The following is a 17,096-nucleotide window of genomic DNA, read 5'->3' as shown; positions in this document are numbered from 1 at the left end:
TCCCCAGCTCCAACAATTTAACAATTTAGGGTTTTGTTGTTGTTTGTCTTTTAAAGACTTGATTATTTTATGTATATATGAGTACACTGTCTCTTCAGACACACCAGGAAGGGCATCAGATCCCATTACAGACGACTGTGAGCCACCATGTGGTTGCTGGGAATTGAACTCAGGACCTCTGGAGCAGCATTCAGTGCTCTCAACCACTGAGCCATCTCTCCAGCCCCTTGCTTTTTTTTTTTTTTTTTTTCTTTTTTTCGGAGCTGGGGACCGAACCCAGGACCTTACGCTTCCTAGGTAAGCGCTCTACCACTGAGCCAAATCCCCAACCCCTGCTTGTTTTTTTAATAGAGAGACTCCACAGAGGTATGTTGCTCTGGCCAGTGCATATCTGGGACACCTGTCGGTTGCAAGGGCGTCAAGGTGATGATGCTGTGGTGATGGGAAAGGGCCAGGTGTGGAGCTCCAGGGCAGCCAGGCCCCTCCTCAGAGCTGCTTGGGGCAAGGAGAGGTGGGCGGGCCGAAGGGCGCGCCTACGGATCACGTGTCAGACGCGGGCCAATGGCCGTTTCGGAGCCCACCTTGAGGCCGGGGCGGGGCGCCGGGCTGGCGTCACCAGGACAACGGGCGTCGCCGGCGCCGTGTGACTTCAGGCTGTGGGCGCGCTCGCGGCCATGGTGAGTCTGGGGACTGCGCCGCGGGGCTGTGGAAATGCTGGGCGCCTAGAGGAGGGCGCAGAGAAGAGCCAGGGGGATGCTGGGCGGGGCAGGGCAGGGCTCGGCCAGGTCGGATGCGGCTGGACAGGACAGGACAGGGCAGGGCACGGCAGGACAGGGCAGGGCAGGGCAGGGCAAGGCAAGGCAAGGCAAAGCTGGTTAGATCGGAACTGAGAATCTGGGTCCTCAGGTCCTGGATGCAGGGTCCACCGGGACACTGTGCTCTCTGATGCACACCCGGGACCTCCACTCGGTGGACCACCCCGATGCCGTGACGCTGTTCGGAGCGTGCCCGGGAAGCCACCAGAGGGTGTGGTTACATAGATACCCCCAGCCACACACTTCAGGCTGCGTACTTCAGGCTGCTTTTATACAATGATGTCAATATCAAAACATGCATTTGTTTCAAGTTCTGCGTCCTGACGGGGCTCTCAGCACGACGGGATTTAATGGGTGGCTTCTGAGATGCCCTTTCACCCCTTTTATAAAAATAGAGAGCATTGAACTGGACTTTCTTTTTTTTCCCTGAGTGCTGCACTCTCAGTGAGGGATTTAATGAATCTGTCATTAGTACATTGTAAACGCCTTACAGAAACCGTTAGCTTTGCTCAATAAACTTGAAAGGCTGTGGGCATGCCACCTGGCCTCCATTAACTTCTTCTTTGAAGCCTTAATTGACTTGGCCTGTGTGCTGGCTCTAATGGGCAAGGTTAAAGTGTGATTTCTTGAGAGGCCCCCATCCGGAAGAGAAGTAGGCTTCCTGGTTTGTGACACACCCTGGGAATAGGATATTTGAGGGTTAGCCAATAGAGAAGTGCCTAATTTTAAGAAATACGTATCTAGAGGTCCGGCGACATGGTTCAGGGGGTAAAGACACTTGTTGCCAATCCTGATGTCCCGAGTTCTCTACCCCTGTCCCACCGAGTGTTGGGAACAGAGTCCTGTAAATTGTCCCCTGACCTCCGAACAGGGCATGTCCTCCATTTAAGTAATGTAAGAAAAAAAAAAATACGAACTTGCCGTGAGTGATTAGATGGAGATTTGCTTGGTGCGTGTGTGTGTGTGTGTGTGTGTACACGTATGTGTGTACATGTACACGTGTGCACGCACGTGGGGATGAGGTCCAGAGGTCTATGGTTGACTTCCTCCATCCATGTCCAGGTTGGAGCTCCTAACTCTCCCACCCACGGCTTCCTCAACACCGAGGTTACAGACCTCACACACAAGTGGGCTGTACTGGAGAGCTTTCTGCTCCCCTGTGGAGAAGCTGTGGTGTCGAAGTGAGAGCCTTGCTTCTTGTTTGGATGCTTTGGTGCTGAGCCTTCAGGAGTGATTTGCATCTAGTTCTCAGCCTTGGGCTAGGTGTTGTCAGCAGAGCAGGCCTGCCTGGCCCTCTCCGACTCTGTTCTTCCCTTTAGCAAAGGGAAGGAAGGGACCAGCGCTCACAGGCTTGTGGATGTGTTCACACTTCTGCCTAGGACAGCACCTTGGTCTGCGTTACGGTCTTGGCACCTGCTCACTGCGGACCACAGAATGGATGGCTTATACCGTGCCGTTTGGGGCTCAGGATGAAACAGTATTGTTTTTAAAAATCGCTTTCTTCTCCTCTCTCCTCTCAGTCCCCCTCCCCTTCCTTCTCCTCATCTCCTCTTCTTCCTAATTTTCTTCTGGGGTTGCTGTAGACAGACATCCAGGGGTCGGTGTGATTTAGTTCATTTGGAACAACTTAAGTGTTAGAATATCTTACCTTGTTGCCAACGAGTTTTGTTATTATTTAATTTAGCTTATAGGAGAAATTTATTTTTTAAATTGTATGTCATATCGACATGTTTTTCTATTTAATGTCTCCCCTTATTTTGCACCCCACTTTCTGATTTTTGTCTATAATCGGGTCCGGTTACAGGCTTGGAAAGCAAACATTTGGGGGAGACTTCAAATTGAAATGTTTGATGATAGTCTTCCTCTTTATAGCCCCCCTCCCCTCCTTCCCTCCCTTCTTTGACTTTTCTGGGTGTGTGTACAGGTCAGAGGTCAGCCTTGTGTGTGCAGGTCAGAGGTCAGCCTTGTGTGTGCTACCTCAGGTACCAGCCACCCGGTTTTTTTGTTTGTTTTTTAGTCTGAGTCTCTCTCTGAACCTGAGACTCACAATCAGTCAGACTGGCTGGCCAGCGAGCCCCAGAGGTCACCTCTCTCCTCTGCTGGGGTCAAAGCACACTTGGGGTTTTGGTTGGTGGTTTTATGTGTGTTTTGGGGGTCAAGCACAGGTCCTCAGACCTATGTGACAGCACTTTACCAACTGGGCTCTTGAAGGTTTTAGTTTGTTTTTTTTTTTTTTTTTTTTTTTTTTTTTTTCGAGCTGGGGACCCGAACCTAGGCCTTGCGCCCTAGGTAAGCGCTCTACCACTGAGCTAAATCCCAGCCCCGTTTGTTTTTCTTTTAAGGCAGATTTTTCTTTTTTAATAGCCCCTGACTGGTCTAGAACTTACTATGTAGGCCAGCTGGGCTTCAAATTTGTGCTGATTCTCCTGCCTCAGCCTCCTGGGTACAAGGATTGCTGGCATACATGCTCCTCACACAGGCTATGGTAGAAGGTCTTAAGTTCAAGGCCAAGTTGGGTAATTTAGAGAGATCTTGTCTCACAGGGAAAGGGGCCTGGGATGTAACTCGCTGGTCGAACACTTGCCTGGCAAGTACAAGGCCCACAGTCCCCGGCACCTGCAGGGGGAGGTGCTGTGTGAGAGAGATGCTTAGACCATGAGATCTCGGGGCCCACTGACCATGATGGAGTCTGGATTTCTCTTCCTGATGCAGCTGATGTGAAGAGTGATTTCAGCTACTCTAACAGCACCTCTCTTCCGGGTTGGGCTAATCACATTGAATTCCTGCACCCTTCCACCATCCCCATGAGATGGGCATCGCTAGACGTATTGAGTAGACAGAGTATGGAGTAGTTGGTCAGCAGCCAAGGATGGATTTGAACTCAGCTACAACCTTCTCACCATAGCCTTCCAAACTAAAGCACGTGTTCCATGAAGATCAAGGCTCTCAGAGAAGGACTGGGAGGACTGCCCAGTGGTTAGGAACACCGAGCGCTCTTCCAGAAGACCCAGGTTCAAATCCCAGCATCCACATGGCCGCTCACAACCATCTGTAACTGTTTCCAGGGGATCTGACACCTTCTTCTGGTCTCTACAGGCACGAGGTTCACAAGTGGTACGCAGACATACATGGCAGCTAAACACCTTTACATAGAATAAAAAAGGATAAATGAAAAAAATTAGAGGCCCTGGGTTTGGTTCCCAGCACCCGCGTGGTGGCTCACAGCCACTCTCCTTCCTCCAAAGAGTAAAAAGAATTTCAATGTCTTGTCAACTGAGCCAGAGGAGGACCAATCCCTTTCCACTCCTCTCTCTGACAAGCAGCAGGGGCGGTGATAACAGCTTGCAGAATTAGTTTTGGTTTTGTTTGCGGTTATTTCTGGAACTGTGCGTGTGAAAATGGCCGTACCTGCTCCCTGCTCCACGATGGCCCGTCTTCTGCAGGCCGTGTCTGTAGACAGTCTCGGCTACTGAGAGCTCCAGAGCGCACGGCCTCTGTCCTGCTCTGAAGGCATTCACAGCCCCTCCCGCCAGGTCCCTCCTTCCTTTCCACCACCCTGGGCCACCACATTCCGTGAGCATTAGAGGGGGTGACATCAGTGTCCCTTTCCGGGCTCAGCTTCCCCAGTCAGCTGTTCCCAGCAGTCTGACCAGGTGTGACTCTCGGCAGTAATCACCACCCACTGCAAGAATGAGTCCCCGTGAGGGACCAAAGTGGACAGTGCCAGTCTGCGGCATGAACACGAGTGTTTGGAAGGGAATCGGATGGGCACCTCCTCCAGTCAGAACAGTAGTAGTTCCCCCATGAGACCTACGATTGCCTCCTGTTTGTTGTTTCGAGATTCATGATTCATTGATTTTCAAAACATGGTTTCTCTGCGTAGCCCTGGGTGTCCTGGAAATAGTTCTGTAGACCAGGCTGGCCTGAAACTCAAGAGACCCACCTACCTCTGCCTCCAGAGTGCTGGGCTTAAAGGCGTGTGCCCTACTGCCCAGCTTTTGAGATGTGTCGTTAATTATGTGTCTATGTTTCTGGGTGGGGGTGTACACATGAGGGTGGATGCTTGAGGAGGCCAGAAAAGGCCACTGGGTCTCCTGGCGCTGGAGTTAACAGGCAGTTGTGAGTTTTGACATTTTGTTTATTTGTTGGGACAGGGTCTTACTATGTAGAACAAACTGGCCTTGAATTTAGACATCCACCAGCCTCCACTTCCCAAGTCCTGGGATCAAAGGTGTATGCCACCACTTTGGGGTGTGTGTTTGTGTATGGGGGTGTGTGTGTTTGTGTATAGATGTGTGCATTTGTGTGTGTGTGTGTGTATGGGGGTGTGTGTATGGGTATATGTGTGTTTGTGTATAGATGTGTGTGTGCATATGTGTGTTTGTGGATGTATGTGTGCGTGTGTGTGTGTATGTATGTGGATGTATGTGTGTGGGGGGGGGCAGCGTCTCCAGGGTTACCCACTACACCTCTCCCCAGTGCTGGCCTGCCTCTTTCTTCTGGAGAGGTCCGTTGTGTGTCCTGGGATACCTTACATGTCGTTTGCAGTATCTGTGAGTCGTGTCTGTTTCTGTGTCCATCTCTGTCACCTCCGTGGTCACCACCCCTGCTCCCTAAAGGTCTCCTGGCATGCCCTGGAACTCCCATTATATGATAGTGTGGCTTCAAACTGTGGCAATCCTTCTGCCTCTGTCGCTGCCTTTGAAGTGCTGGGGTTCCAGCGCCACCACACTGGGCTCTTTTTTATCTCTAGATGCCCTGTGCATGGAGAAGGTTTCAACCTTAACGAAGTCCACCCTACCTGCTTTGTTGTTGTTGTTGTCTGTGGCTGACCTGGTTGATCCTGTGTTCACGTCATCTGTGTGGAGGAGGGAACGTTCAGTCCTGTAGTTTTCACGAGGATATCCCCGCCTATTGTGCCATTTCTGGAAAAGACTTTTTCTCATTTAAATCAATGGCTCCCGGCTGTAAGAGTTTGTATGTGGGCCTTCAGTCCTGTCCACTGTAATTGTACTTTTTGGTTACTTTATTGGGTTCTTATGTCAACCACCTTCTCCACCCCAGTCCCTTCCAACTCCCCAAAACTAGGTAGATGAGAAAGGTTGTAGGAAACGGGGCATAGATCTCTTTAGACTAAAGGACGTCGAGTTCCTTGGGGCAGCTCCCCTTGTCCTCTCCTTGCCCAGGACCACCTGACAAACCACAGCAGCAGTGGGAGTGGGGGTAGGGGTAGGGCAGGGGACAGGGGGAGGCAGCCAGTGCCTCTCCCTGAACGCTGGAATTTTTTATACCTTCTGAAGAGCCCACAGAATTCCAAACGTAAACTATCTTCAGCTGGCAGAATCCCGCCCCTGCCAGAGCATGAGTCAAATCATAGTCAGCTGCGGTGGACGATCTGAAGCAGCCCCACGTCCCACACCTGGGATGAAAACCCAGTCACACTCCCATAATGTAACTGGGTTTTTAAAGAAACCAAATTTCTTTCCCACTAAAGTTCACTTCTGTATTCCTTTAATTATCCCAGGACTTCAGTGCTTCATTGCTATAGCTTTATAAATAAGTTTAAAAATTAGGAGTGGAGAGATGACTCACCAGTTACGATTGCTCCTTCAGAGGACATGAGTTCAGTTCCCATCACCCAGGTCTGCTCACAACTGCCTGCAATTCCAGGTCTAGGTGACCTGACGCCCTCTTCTGGACTCCATGGGTACTGCACACACAATTGCATGTATGTAAACTGCCTTAGGGTTTCTATTGTCGTGAAACCAAAACCTGGCAACTCTTAGAAAGAACGCGTTGAATTGGGGCTTGCAGTTCAGACGTTTGTCCGTTGTCGTCATGGCGGGAAGCATGGCAGCACTCAGGCAGACATGGTGCTGGAGGGGTAGCTGAGAGTTCTGTATCTGGATCGGCGGGCAGCAGAGAGAGAGTGACACTGGACCTGGCTTGGGATTCTGAAACCCCAAAGCCCACCCCCAGTGACACGCTTCCTCCAAGAAAGCCACACCTCCCAATAGTGCCACTCCTATAAGCCTGTGGGGGCCATTTTCATTCAAACCAGCACATACAGAGTCTTATAAGTTTGAAAGAGTTTTAAAAGACCTCACTAAAGTATTTTAATTAATTTTGTTTATTTGTGTCTGTCTGTCTGGACTCAAGTGATTGCTCTGCCTGAAGCCCTGCAGCAGCTGAGATGGGCACAGGCTCCTGTGCCTGGCTGTTGTGTGAATGTTAACATCAGGGAGTTTGAGTTGTCCAACCTTTTCTTTTTCAGGTCTATTTGAGCTATTTTGGGTCCCTTGCATTTGTGCGCAAACTCAGGGTTAAGACATGGATGTTGGGGTTGGGGATTTATCTCCGTGGTAGCGCGCTTGCCTACCAGGCCCAAGGCCCTGGGTTCGGTCCCCAGCTCCGAAAAAAAGAAAAAAAAAAAAAAAGACATGGATGTTGGTGTGAACCACAGGCCCATGCAGCAGTCCGGGGTGGGGGTGGGGTTGTTAATACGTCACCCTCACGGCGGGCATGGAGTTTGCCAGTTCACGCCTTGTAATCAATTTCTCAACAATTTTAAAGCAAGTCTCTTTGCCTCCCCGTATCATCCTATCTCCTTTCTTTTTTCTTTTTTCTTTTTTCTTTTCCCTATCTCCTTTCTCTCTCCTCTGTTTGCATTTTCTGAGGGAGGGTCTCAGTCTGTAGTCCGGGCTGACGTCTTTTATGTGCCAACCTTCCTGCCTCTGGCACTGCTGGATTGCAGGTGTCCACCACTCCCTGCTGCTTGCGTGCGTTGTGTGTGTGAGTGTGTGTGTGTGTGTGTGTGTGTGTGTGTGTGTACGTGCGAACGCATGGGGATGTAGGTGCATGTGGGTGTATGATGAGATATATGCCTGTATGTGCTTGTGTTATGTATATGTATGTTGATGTGTGTTTGGACGTGTGGGTGTGGTGTATGCTCATATGTGCATGTGTCTATGTATGTCACCGTGTGTATATGCCTGTGTCTGTGCATGCCTGTGCATGTGCAAGTAGAGGCCAGTAAAGGGTATTGAGCAGCCTCCCCACTACATTCCACCGTATCCCTGGAGACGGAATCTCTCCCTGGGCTCAGAGTTCACGGGGTCAGCCAGGCTGGTGGACTGAGCTGGGATTACAGGCATTCACAGCCGTGTGTGTGGCTTTTTCATGCGGGTTCCGGGATTCAAACTCAGGTCTTGTGTTTGCACAGCAAGTCCTCTTACCTGTTGAGTCACTTCCCAAACCCAGAATAAAATTTTAGTATGGAACTCATATATATATAATATATATAATATATATTTTATATATAATATATTATATACACATACATATATACATATATACATAATAATTATATATAATATACATATGTATATATATGTGTGTGTCAAATTTATTTCTAAATATATTATTCATTTTAATATCATTATAAATGTGATTGCTTAGTTGATTTCATTTCAAAGCTGTCCATTATTAATGTCTAGAGAGATACTTTCTTGAAGCTGTAACGATGGCTTAGTAGTTCAGAGCACTGGGTGCTCTTGTAGAAAACTGGAGTTTGGGGTTGGGGATTTAGCTCAGCAGTAGTGCACTTGCCTAGCAAGCACAAGGTCCTGGGTTCGGTCCTTGATTCCGAAAAAAAAAAAAAAAATCTAAAAAAAAAAGAAAACTGGAGTTTGTGTCCTAGCACCTACAGTGAGTGAACAGCTCACAATGCCTGTAATTCCAGCTCCAGGGGATCTATCGCCCTCTTCTGGCTTCCTAGGGTGCTGCACTCACACACACACACACACACACACACACACACACACACACACAATTAAAAATAAAAAATTAAAAATAATTTTAAAAGTATACTTTTCGTATAAACATATAACATTGCTGACATTTTGACAAGTTATATGATTTTGTGTGTTTTTAGTGTCATCTACATACAATACCATGTCTTTAAATGGAGGCTGTCCTGTTTTGTTTTTTTTTTGGTTCTTTTTTTCGGAGCTGGGGATCGAACCCAGGGCCTTGCACTTCCTAGGCAAGCGCTCTACCACTGAGCTAAATCCCCAACCCCAGCTGTCCTGTTTTTTACACCTTCTGTTTCTCTTGCTTTTCAGAGCCTCCAGTAAAATGCAGTACACAGGTGGCTGTGTGTTGACATTTTTAAAAGATTTATTTTTATTAATTTTAATTATGTATATGTGCTAGTGGGGGGCTTGGGGTGATGGGTGAGCATGAGTTCTGGGGTCATGGAGGCCAGAGATGTTGAGTCCCCTGGAATTGGAGGTCCAAGTGGTTGTAAGGTTTGACATGGCTGCTGGGAACTGAACTCAAGTGGTGAAGTTGTTTTTCTTTTCTGCAGGAGACTTCATTTGTTTCATACAATGGCCAAAGAACCGTTTTTCAACTTTTCTCCTCTTGCAGGTTTTCTCAAACAATGATGACGGCCTTATCAACAAGAAGTTACCCAAGGAGCTCCTCCTAAGGTAAGTGTGATACGTTAGTTCGAGAGCCCGAGTTTGGCTCGGGCCTCCAGATGCAAATGGCCTCTGTCCCGGTGTAGTCCTGGGCTAGAGAGGGACAAAGCCCACCTGACTTTCTGGTTTGTTTAGTGGGAAGCTGTCTAGCTTGTTGCCGAGTCTACTTGGTCTGCTCCAGAATGTGCCAAGTCTGGATTCCTTTTGTAGCATGATATAGACTGTAGCAGCAGTGCCCCTGTTGGGTATGAATTCACAGTCATAATTGATTAGTAACGGGGGAAAGGTTATTGCTACAGGTGTGGGCCAGAGGGTTTGGCATTTTCTGAGAGGTGAGTAGTTCAGCCATTACGAAAGCTGTGTGTTTATGATAATCCTGGGCGAACAGCCAGAGTGCTGTCCCCCAGGTATTGAGCAGAACGTGTTCTAATTGATAACACCCGAGAGCAAAGGGTGTCCTTGTTCAGAGAACAGCCACTTGCTTATCATGTCACCAAACGGGTCTCCAGGTGACACTTGTTTGCCACTGGGCACTGCAACTTTGTTCTTGGTTTTCGGGTTTTTTGTTTGTTTTTGTTTTTTAGTTCTGCAGTTGTCAAATTGTTGTTCGTTGTGGAGGCTGACACATCTTAATTCTTTACATGAGTACACATGATGATCTTCGAGTGGCATTTTCCAAACTGTCACCAGTGTCCCTCAGAACAAGAACAGGTTCTGATCCAAGGATAGATGTCTCTTTGGTGCATGGCCCTGGGTGAGGAGCGATTCCTGTTTGTGGTATTCCACGGAGTTGTAGAAGACGCTTACTTACGTCCAGAGAGATGGGGAATATGACCCCGGTCCCTGGACATGCCACAGCGTTTCAGATTTGAGAATTGCTTAATTATCGGGGGAGGGGGGTAATTGTTGATGAGTTACATTTGCTTTGGGATAGATTCATGCACATGTGATAAGGTGCACCTGTGGACGTCAGAGGACTCTATGAGCTGCCACAAATCAACAAAGGCTGCAGAAAAACAGCCATCGAATTCAGCGTGGCTGAGTCCAGGGTGGACTGCTGGCACTATACAGGGGACACAGCCCTGAAAGTGACTGTAATCTCAGCTTGAGCACTTGTCTAGCCCAGGCCTCGGTCTGCAGGGTGAGTGTGGCTGTGGTACTCTGGGAGCCATAGCCAGCTCCAGGCAGCCAGGGCATTAGTCATCCATCACCAGGCTGTGATTAAACTCCACCCTTCTCCAGACCCTCTAACCCCTGACAACACACTCCCTCCCCCCATCTTAGGGTTCGCTTTTATGCTCAACCACCGAGTGGTTTCAATTTGCTGATGCAGAGGTCGAAATAAGGGGTTCTGTTGTTCTCTGTGGTCATTTCTGAACCCACTGTAGAAGTCAGGCCTCTTGGTTGTCTTTCTGTAGAGTGGCCAGCCCGTGGCACCCGCAGCCGACCTAGCTGTGGCTGAGGGCCACAGATATTCTGGAATTGTTCGGTCACTGCAGTGACATCGGTTGACAGATGAGAAAATGCTCGAAGAATGAGAAGAGGGTGGGGAACAGGGAGCCCTGTGGCCGAGGGAGCACAGAGCAGAGACTCCGCCCTCCACAGAGGCCTGAAGACAGACTCAGACCGCAGCCAAGGGAAGCCCGTAAGAACTGCTGGCGACTACCCAGAGGAGTTCCTCTCCTTTTGGTCTCCAGGGTCTTTTTGTTTCGTTTTTAATGATTTATTTTATTTTTAAGTGATGTGCATTTGTTACTGTGGGTGTGCATGTGAGTGCAGTGCCCACAGTGTCCAGAAGAGGGCGCCAGATCCCCTGGAGCTGGAGTTGTGGCAGTGACTCGGGCCTGATGCAGATGCTGAGAACTGAGCGCAGGGCCTCAGCAGGGCCTCAGCAGGAACAGGGCATCCTCCTAATCGCCGGCCAGTTCTGTGGCCCCCTCCAAAATCTTTTGAAGGAAACGTAACTGAGGAAGAGTTGAGCTTTGGAAAAATATAGTAAACTGGATTCTGAACATTTCTTAAGCAGAATTTAGTACTCAACTCTGGTAACAGGCCGGCCGTCCTCCTTGCTGTGTGTCCTTGTCCACGTCTTCTTAACATTTGTCTCTATCAATATCTATCAGTATTTAAGTTAGGCCAGGCGTGGTGCACACCTCTTTGTCCTCGGGAAGAAAGGGCAGGTGCATCTCTGTGAGTTCTAGGCCAGGCTGGGCTATACAGCGAAACTCTGTTTAAAAAAATATTCTTTTACTGAGTCAGACGTGGGACTATGGAGGTATTGAGGCGGTTCTGTGGGTAAAGGGCTTGCTGTGCAAGCATGGAGACCTGAGTTTGGATCTCCAGGCACAGTGGCACACCGCTTAACCAGTGCCCAGGGGGTCCTTGGGTTACTTGGTCGGCTGGCCAAGTGAAATGGTGAAATGGTGAGTCTAAGTTCAGTGAGAGACCCTGTCTCCAAAAAATAAGGTGGAGAGGAGATTAACAAAAGATGTAGGCGTTAACCTCTGACCTCCACACTTGCACATATAGGCACACACACACACACAGAGAGAGAGAGAGAGAGAGAGAGAGAGAGAGACAGACAGACAGACAGACAGACAGACAGACAGACAGACACGGGGGGGAGGGAGAGAACAGCAGCAGCCCACAGTGTACCCATTGTTAAGAACATGGAGGTTGTGGTCATCAGGTGTAGCTTTCGAGTCGTGCACAAGGCTCCTGTGTGAAGTTTTTGAAGTGAATTGCCCCTTGAGAGCAGCCGTCCATCACATTTCCTTGAGAGTTCACGTCCCTAAGCTCCTGTTCTTATTTTGGAACTAGTCAGAGAAGGTAAAATTTTATTTTATTTTAATTAATTAGTTTTATTTTTCTCTCTTTTTTATTTTTTTTTAAACTTTTTTTTTTTTTTTTTTTTTTGAGCTGGGGACTGAACCCAGGGCCTTGGCGCCTTCCTAGGCAAGCGCTACCACTGAGCTAAATCCCCAACCCTTCTCTCTTTTTTTAAAATTGGGTATTTCAATTTTATTTTTTGAGGCAGGGTTTCTTTCTGGGTGTCCTGGAGCTCACTCTGTAGATCAGGCTGGCCCAAAACTCCAGAGATCCACCTGCCTCTGCTTCCCAAGTGCTGGGATTAAAGGCGTATGCCACCACCATCCACCCCTTTTATTGATAGTTTTAAAAATACTTAATGTTTTTAATTTACAAATTCCTTCCACGTACTTTGTTATTCAGCTCATACAACTTGACTTTTTCTACACATCTTTCACTTATGAATTAAAGATTTTCTTGGGGCTGGGGGTCGCCCAGGGTTAAGAGTGCAAACTGGGGGTTGGGGATTTAGCTCAGTGGTTGAGCGCTTGCCTAGGAAGCGCAAGGCCCTGGGTTCGGTCCCCAAACAAGGGCAAAATGGGGGTTGGGGATTTATCTCAGTGGTAGAGTTCTTGCCTAGCAAGCACAAGGCCCGGGGTTCAGTCCCCAGCTCCGAAAAAAAGGAAAAAAAAAAAAAAAAAAAAAAAGAGTGCAAACTGCTCTCACAGAGGATTGTTGCATCTGTTGACTCCTGTAACTCCAGTTCCAAGGGATACAGTGCCCTCTTCTGGGCTGCATCTGCAAGTGCACTCATGCTCCCATACACAAGACACGTAATTAAAAATAAAAATTACCTTTGTAAAGAAGGTGGTTTTCTCTTGCCCTCCTCAGTAGCTCACACCTTTCCTGTCCCTGGCGAGTCAGGTGTATGTTGCCCACCACAGTGGGATTGCCCCTTGGAGTTGAAGACATAGTACCTGGTTTTCCACATTGTCAGTCTCAGTTTTTGAAGCCAGATTTTATGGGTTGAAATTTAAGCCTCACCCGTTAGTGTGGCCCCTGAAGATATGACAATACCCTTGGCCCTTTCCTTTCACCGTCTCTCTCTGTTCACTCAGTTTCTCTGTCACTTTTTGATTTTTGATTTTTGATGCTCTGTCTCCAGGATATTCCCATGAAAGGCTTGCAAGAAACATTGTCCCAAGTCCCTGTGTATCTTTTTGTCACTGTTACACAGATGAAACACCGAGCAAAAGCAACTCGGGGAGGAAAGGGTTAATTTCATGTTACAGTTTGTGGTCCATTGTGGTCTGTTATCCACTGAGTGGATACAGGAACTCAGGCAGGGCAAGAACTAGGACTAGGACCTGAAGCTGAGGCGGAGGGGCTTGGACAGGAGAGAGGGGGTGGGAGAGAGGGGGGTGCTGTTTGTTGGCTTGCTCTCTCCGGCTTGCTCAGCCTGCTCTCTTACAGAACCCAGGGCCACCTTCCCAGGGCTGGCCCCACATCTGGGCCTTTCCACCTCAACCATCGATTAAGAGAAAGCCTCACTTACTGCACAAGTCAATCTAACCGCCATTTTCTCAACCGAGATTTTCTCTTCCCAGGTAACTTGTGTCAACCTGACACAAGTCGAGCCAATATAGTCACTGTGTCGTTTACGTTAAAAGCAAATCTGGTGGATATTAAACTGCCTTGTTCTTCCTCTTCCTGACTGATTCAGTACATTACTCCATTTTCTGGATATCACACTAAGGACGAAAACAGTCCTCCTCTTCGAGTTTAGACCGACAGCGATCCCAAGTCTGAACCTTCCACTTCTCTCTCCATGTCTTTCAGCTGTCTGTGGTTACTGGCCTGTCTGTAGGCTGGCGTGTGTGTGAGTGTGTGTGTGTGAGTGTGTGTGTGTGTGTGTTGTCTGCTGCTGCTCTGTTCCTAACAGAGGTCTTTGTTCTGTATTTATTGAATAGTCCAGAAAACATGGTGTAGGAAAGGCACGAGGAGAGGTGCCTGTCTACAGAAGTCCCTAATGGTTTTACGGGGAAGAAGTTACTCTCCTCACCTAAGCCCATGTGGTAAATGGATGTTGTCAACCTAGAGCCACATGTTGCCTCCAACAGGGCAGGGTATTTGTTTTGTTTAGGCTGCTTTTAGCAGATGATCACCGCAACACATACATGCACACATGCACTTTCTGGGTGGGTGGCACGGCAGAGTTTAAAGCACCAGAGCGTTTGCTGCTCTTGCAGAGGACCCTGGTGCAGTTCCTAGCACCCATAGCGTGGCTCACAACTGTAACTCTGCTCTCAGGGAACCGATGTCTTCTCTGACCTCTCAGAATACATAATGCAAAAAAAAAAAAAAAATGCATGGCTTCAGGTCAGTTTTAATTTTCCGTGAGGACCTGAGCTCAGCCGTTGAGAGCAGTTGGGTCGAGCCGAGGACTTGGGTTTCCAGTGCCCATGGCAGGCGGCTCACAGCACCGGCAGCTCCAGCTCTACGTCTAATGTCTCCAATTCACACATCCTTCCACACACATTCTGGTCTTGCACACTCATAAAATGCATGTCTTTACTTTGAGAGTGTTTGTCAAGTCACTGTTTCTGCTATTTCTGCTGTTTGCACCCCCCCCCCACAGGAATGTCTGACAACCCGTCAGTTAGATATTCTGCTCCCATCTTCGTCGTCTGTCATTTTCTCCCAAATCCTTTCTATGCCTCTCTTTTGGTCTATTTTTTTTTTTTTTCATTTTTGCGACATGGTAACATAGGCCTTTAATCCCAGCAGTTGTGAGGTAGAGCAGATAGATTCCATGAACCCAAGGGCCAGCCTGGTCTACATAGTAAGACCCTGTCTCAAAAAAAAAAAAAAAAAATCCTTCATCTGTTGTCGCAAGATAATGTTCTTTTTTGTTTTTTTTTTTTGTTTTTTTTTTATTTTATTTATATGACAAGTAAGACACACCAGAAAGGACATCAGATCCCATGACAGATCACCATCTGGGATTTGAACTCAGGACCCCTGAAGAGCAGTCTGTGCTCTTAATGAGCCATCTCTCCAGCCCAAGATAATGTTCTTAATTATTCTTTTGAGCATTTTAAAGCATTGTGTTTATTATTATTACGTGTGATGTGTGGGCTACAGTGTTGCCATGGAAGTCAGAAGACTCCCTCCTGGGGGATGAATGTTTATTATTGTTATGTGTGACATGTGGGTTACAGTGTTGCCATGGAAGTCAGAAGACTCCCTCCTGGGGACCAAAGCAGGTGGTCAGGCTTGTGCCTACAGAGCCACCTCGCCAGTCCCTGGTTTTGTTTTCTGACACATTGTTTCATGTAGCCCAGGCTGGCCTCAGTCTCACTATGTAGCCCAAGATGGCCTTAAACTCTTGCTCCTGCCTCCCCCTTCCTAGACTGGGATCCTAGGCACCCGTGCGCTCAGCCTGTTAATTCAGGTTTCTGCCTCACAGCATTGTGCTGGCGTCAGCTCCTGGGAGAGGCGCTGGCCCCTCCCCTTCAGCATTTCATTTTCCTTTAATTCATTAAAAAAAAAAAATCTCTTTAGTGTGGACTGTCCATTCTTAATTATTCTTTTGAGCATTTTAAAGCATTGTGTTTATTATTATTATGTGTGATGTGTGGGCTCCAGTGTGGCCATAGAAGTCAGAAGACTCCCTCCTGGGGGATGAATGTTTATTATTGTTGTGTGTGACATGTGGGTTACAGTGTTGCCATGGAAGTCAGAAGACTCCCTCCTGGGGACGCCCAACGTTTCTCTTTCTCTTTTGCCTTTGCTGTTTTGAGCCAGGCCCTCACTGTATGGCCAGTGCTGGCCAGGAACTCCATATGTGGACCAGGCTGACCTTGAACTCACGGAGCTCCTCTGTGCGTTACCACAGCCAGCAAAAAATAAGGTTTCTTGAGGACACCGTAGCAATTTGACCATCATTTGATAATCTTGAAGAGACACAGTAGACCTGACTAATCTTCATTATGTAGATGAGAAAAACAACAACAAAAACCCAAAAAACCAGGCTCAGAGGCAAACTGTCTCAATCCAGATTCCACAGTTGGTAAGCATGTGGGGTCAGAGTTCGAAGGGCACATGTGTCAAGCCTCAAGTTTCTTCCTCTGTAAACTTACCACTCTACAGTCTTAAAAGTGGTGGGTAGTTTGTTTTGGTCTTATTATCCAGCAGAAACCCTCTAAATTCTCACATCTATTTGTAAAATATCAAACATACACTCTACATAGCCCTGGCTGTCCTGGAACTCACTATGTTGACCAGGTCGGCCTTGAACTCACAGAGATCTGCCTGCCTCTGCCTCCCCAGCACTGGGACTGAAGGTGTGTGCTACCAGGCCTGGCTGAATTCTTACCCCACCGGGGACTGCAAACACCATTTCACAGCCTGCTCAGCTCTAGAGGTCATGAGTCTAACCGGTCTGTGGCTGGGACGAGTGTGTGGTTCTCGGCTGTAATACAGGTAAAGGGACCTGACAGCCGACCATGTAGACTGCGCTGCATTCCAGTCTGTCAGTCACCACAGAAGAGAAAGATGTGATACCAGGATCCTGTACCCTGGGGCCAGTGTGAAAATACAGGCAGAAATAATGGTTCTAATTAAGTAGAGTGGGGCTGGAGAGGGGCTCAGTAGTCCCTGCAAAGGACCCAGCTTTGTTCCCAGGACACACACGGTGCCTCACAGCCACCCATAGCACAGGTTCCAGAGGCCCCAGCGTTCTCCAGAGACTGGACGCTTCTGCCTGCATGTGTGTTGAATTAATAATTGATTAATAAATCCCGGCAGCCGGTTTGCCACCCGCCTTAATGCTGAGCATTCCTGAATGAAAGACACACGCACAGCCTTATAGTTTGATATGCTTTAATTAACACAATAGCTGGGCCACTTCCTAAGCTCCATGCAGTTAATCCACTTCCTGCTGATGATCCCGAGTGAGTTACCACTTACTCAATTTTATATTCTACCT

At 48.1% G+C, this 17,096-nt stretch overlaps 1 protein-coding gene across 1 annotated transcript in view; it reads left to right on the top strand.

Annotated features, from left to right (window-relative positions):
* Positions 1–625: 625 nt before the first annotated feature.
* Fbxl2 (F-box and leucine rich repeat protein 2) overlaps positions 626–17,096 on the top strand; it is a 48,559-nt gene continuing 32,088 nt past the window's right edge. The window contains exons 1-2 of the mRNA XM_032910987.1: positions 626–677; positions 9,246–9,307. Coding sequence (XP_032766878.1) covers positions 675–677; positions 9,246–9,307 — 65 coding nt within the window. The 5' untranslated portion in view covers positions 626–674. The remainder of the gene's footprint in view (positions 678–9,245; positions 9,308–17,096) is intronic.

Source organism: Rattus rattus, chromosome 8 (genome assembly GCF_011064425.1).
Source record: "Rattus rattus isolate New Zealand chromosome 8, Rrattus_CSIRO_v1, whole genome shotgun sequence".
NCBI lineage: Eukaryota > Metazoa > Chordata > Mammalia > Rodentia > Muridae > Rattus > Rattus rattus.
The sequence above is the reverse complement of the archived record's forward strand: the minus strand, read 5'-3'. Positions and strand labels throughout refer to the sequence as shown.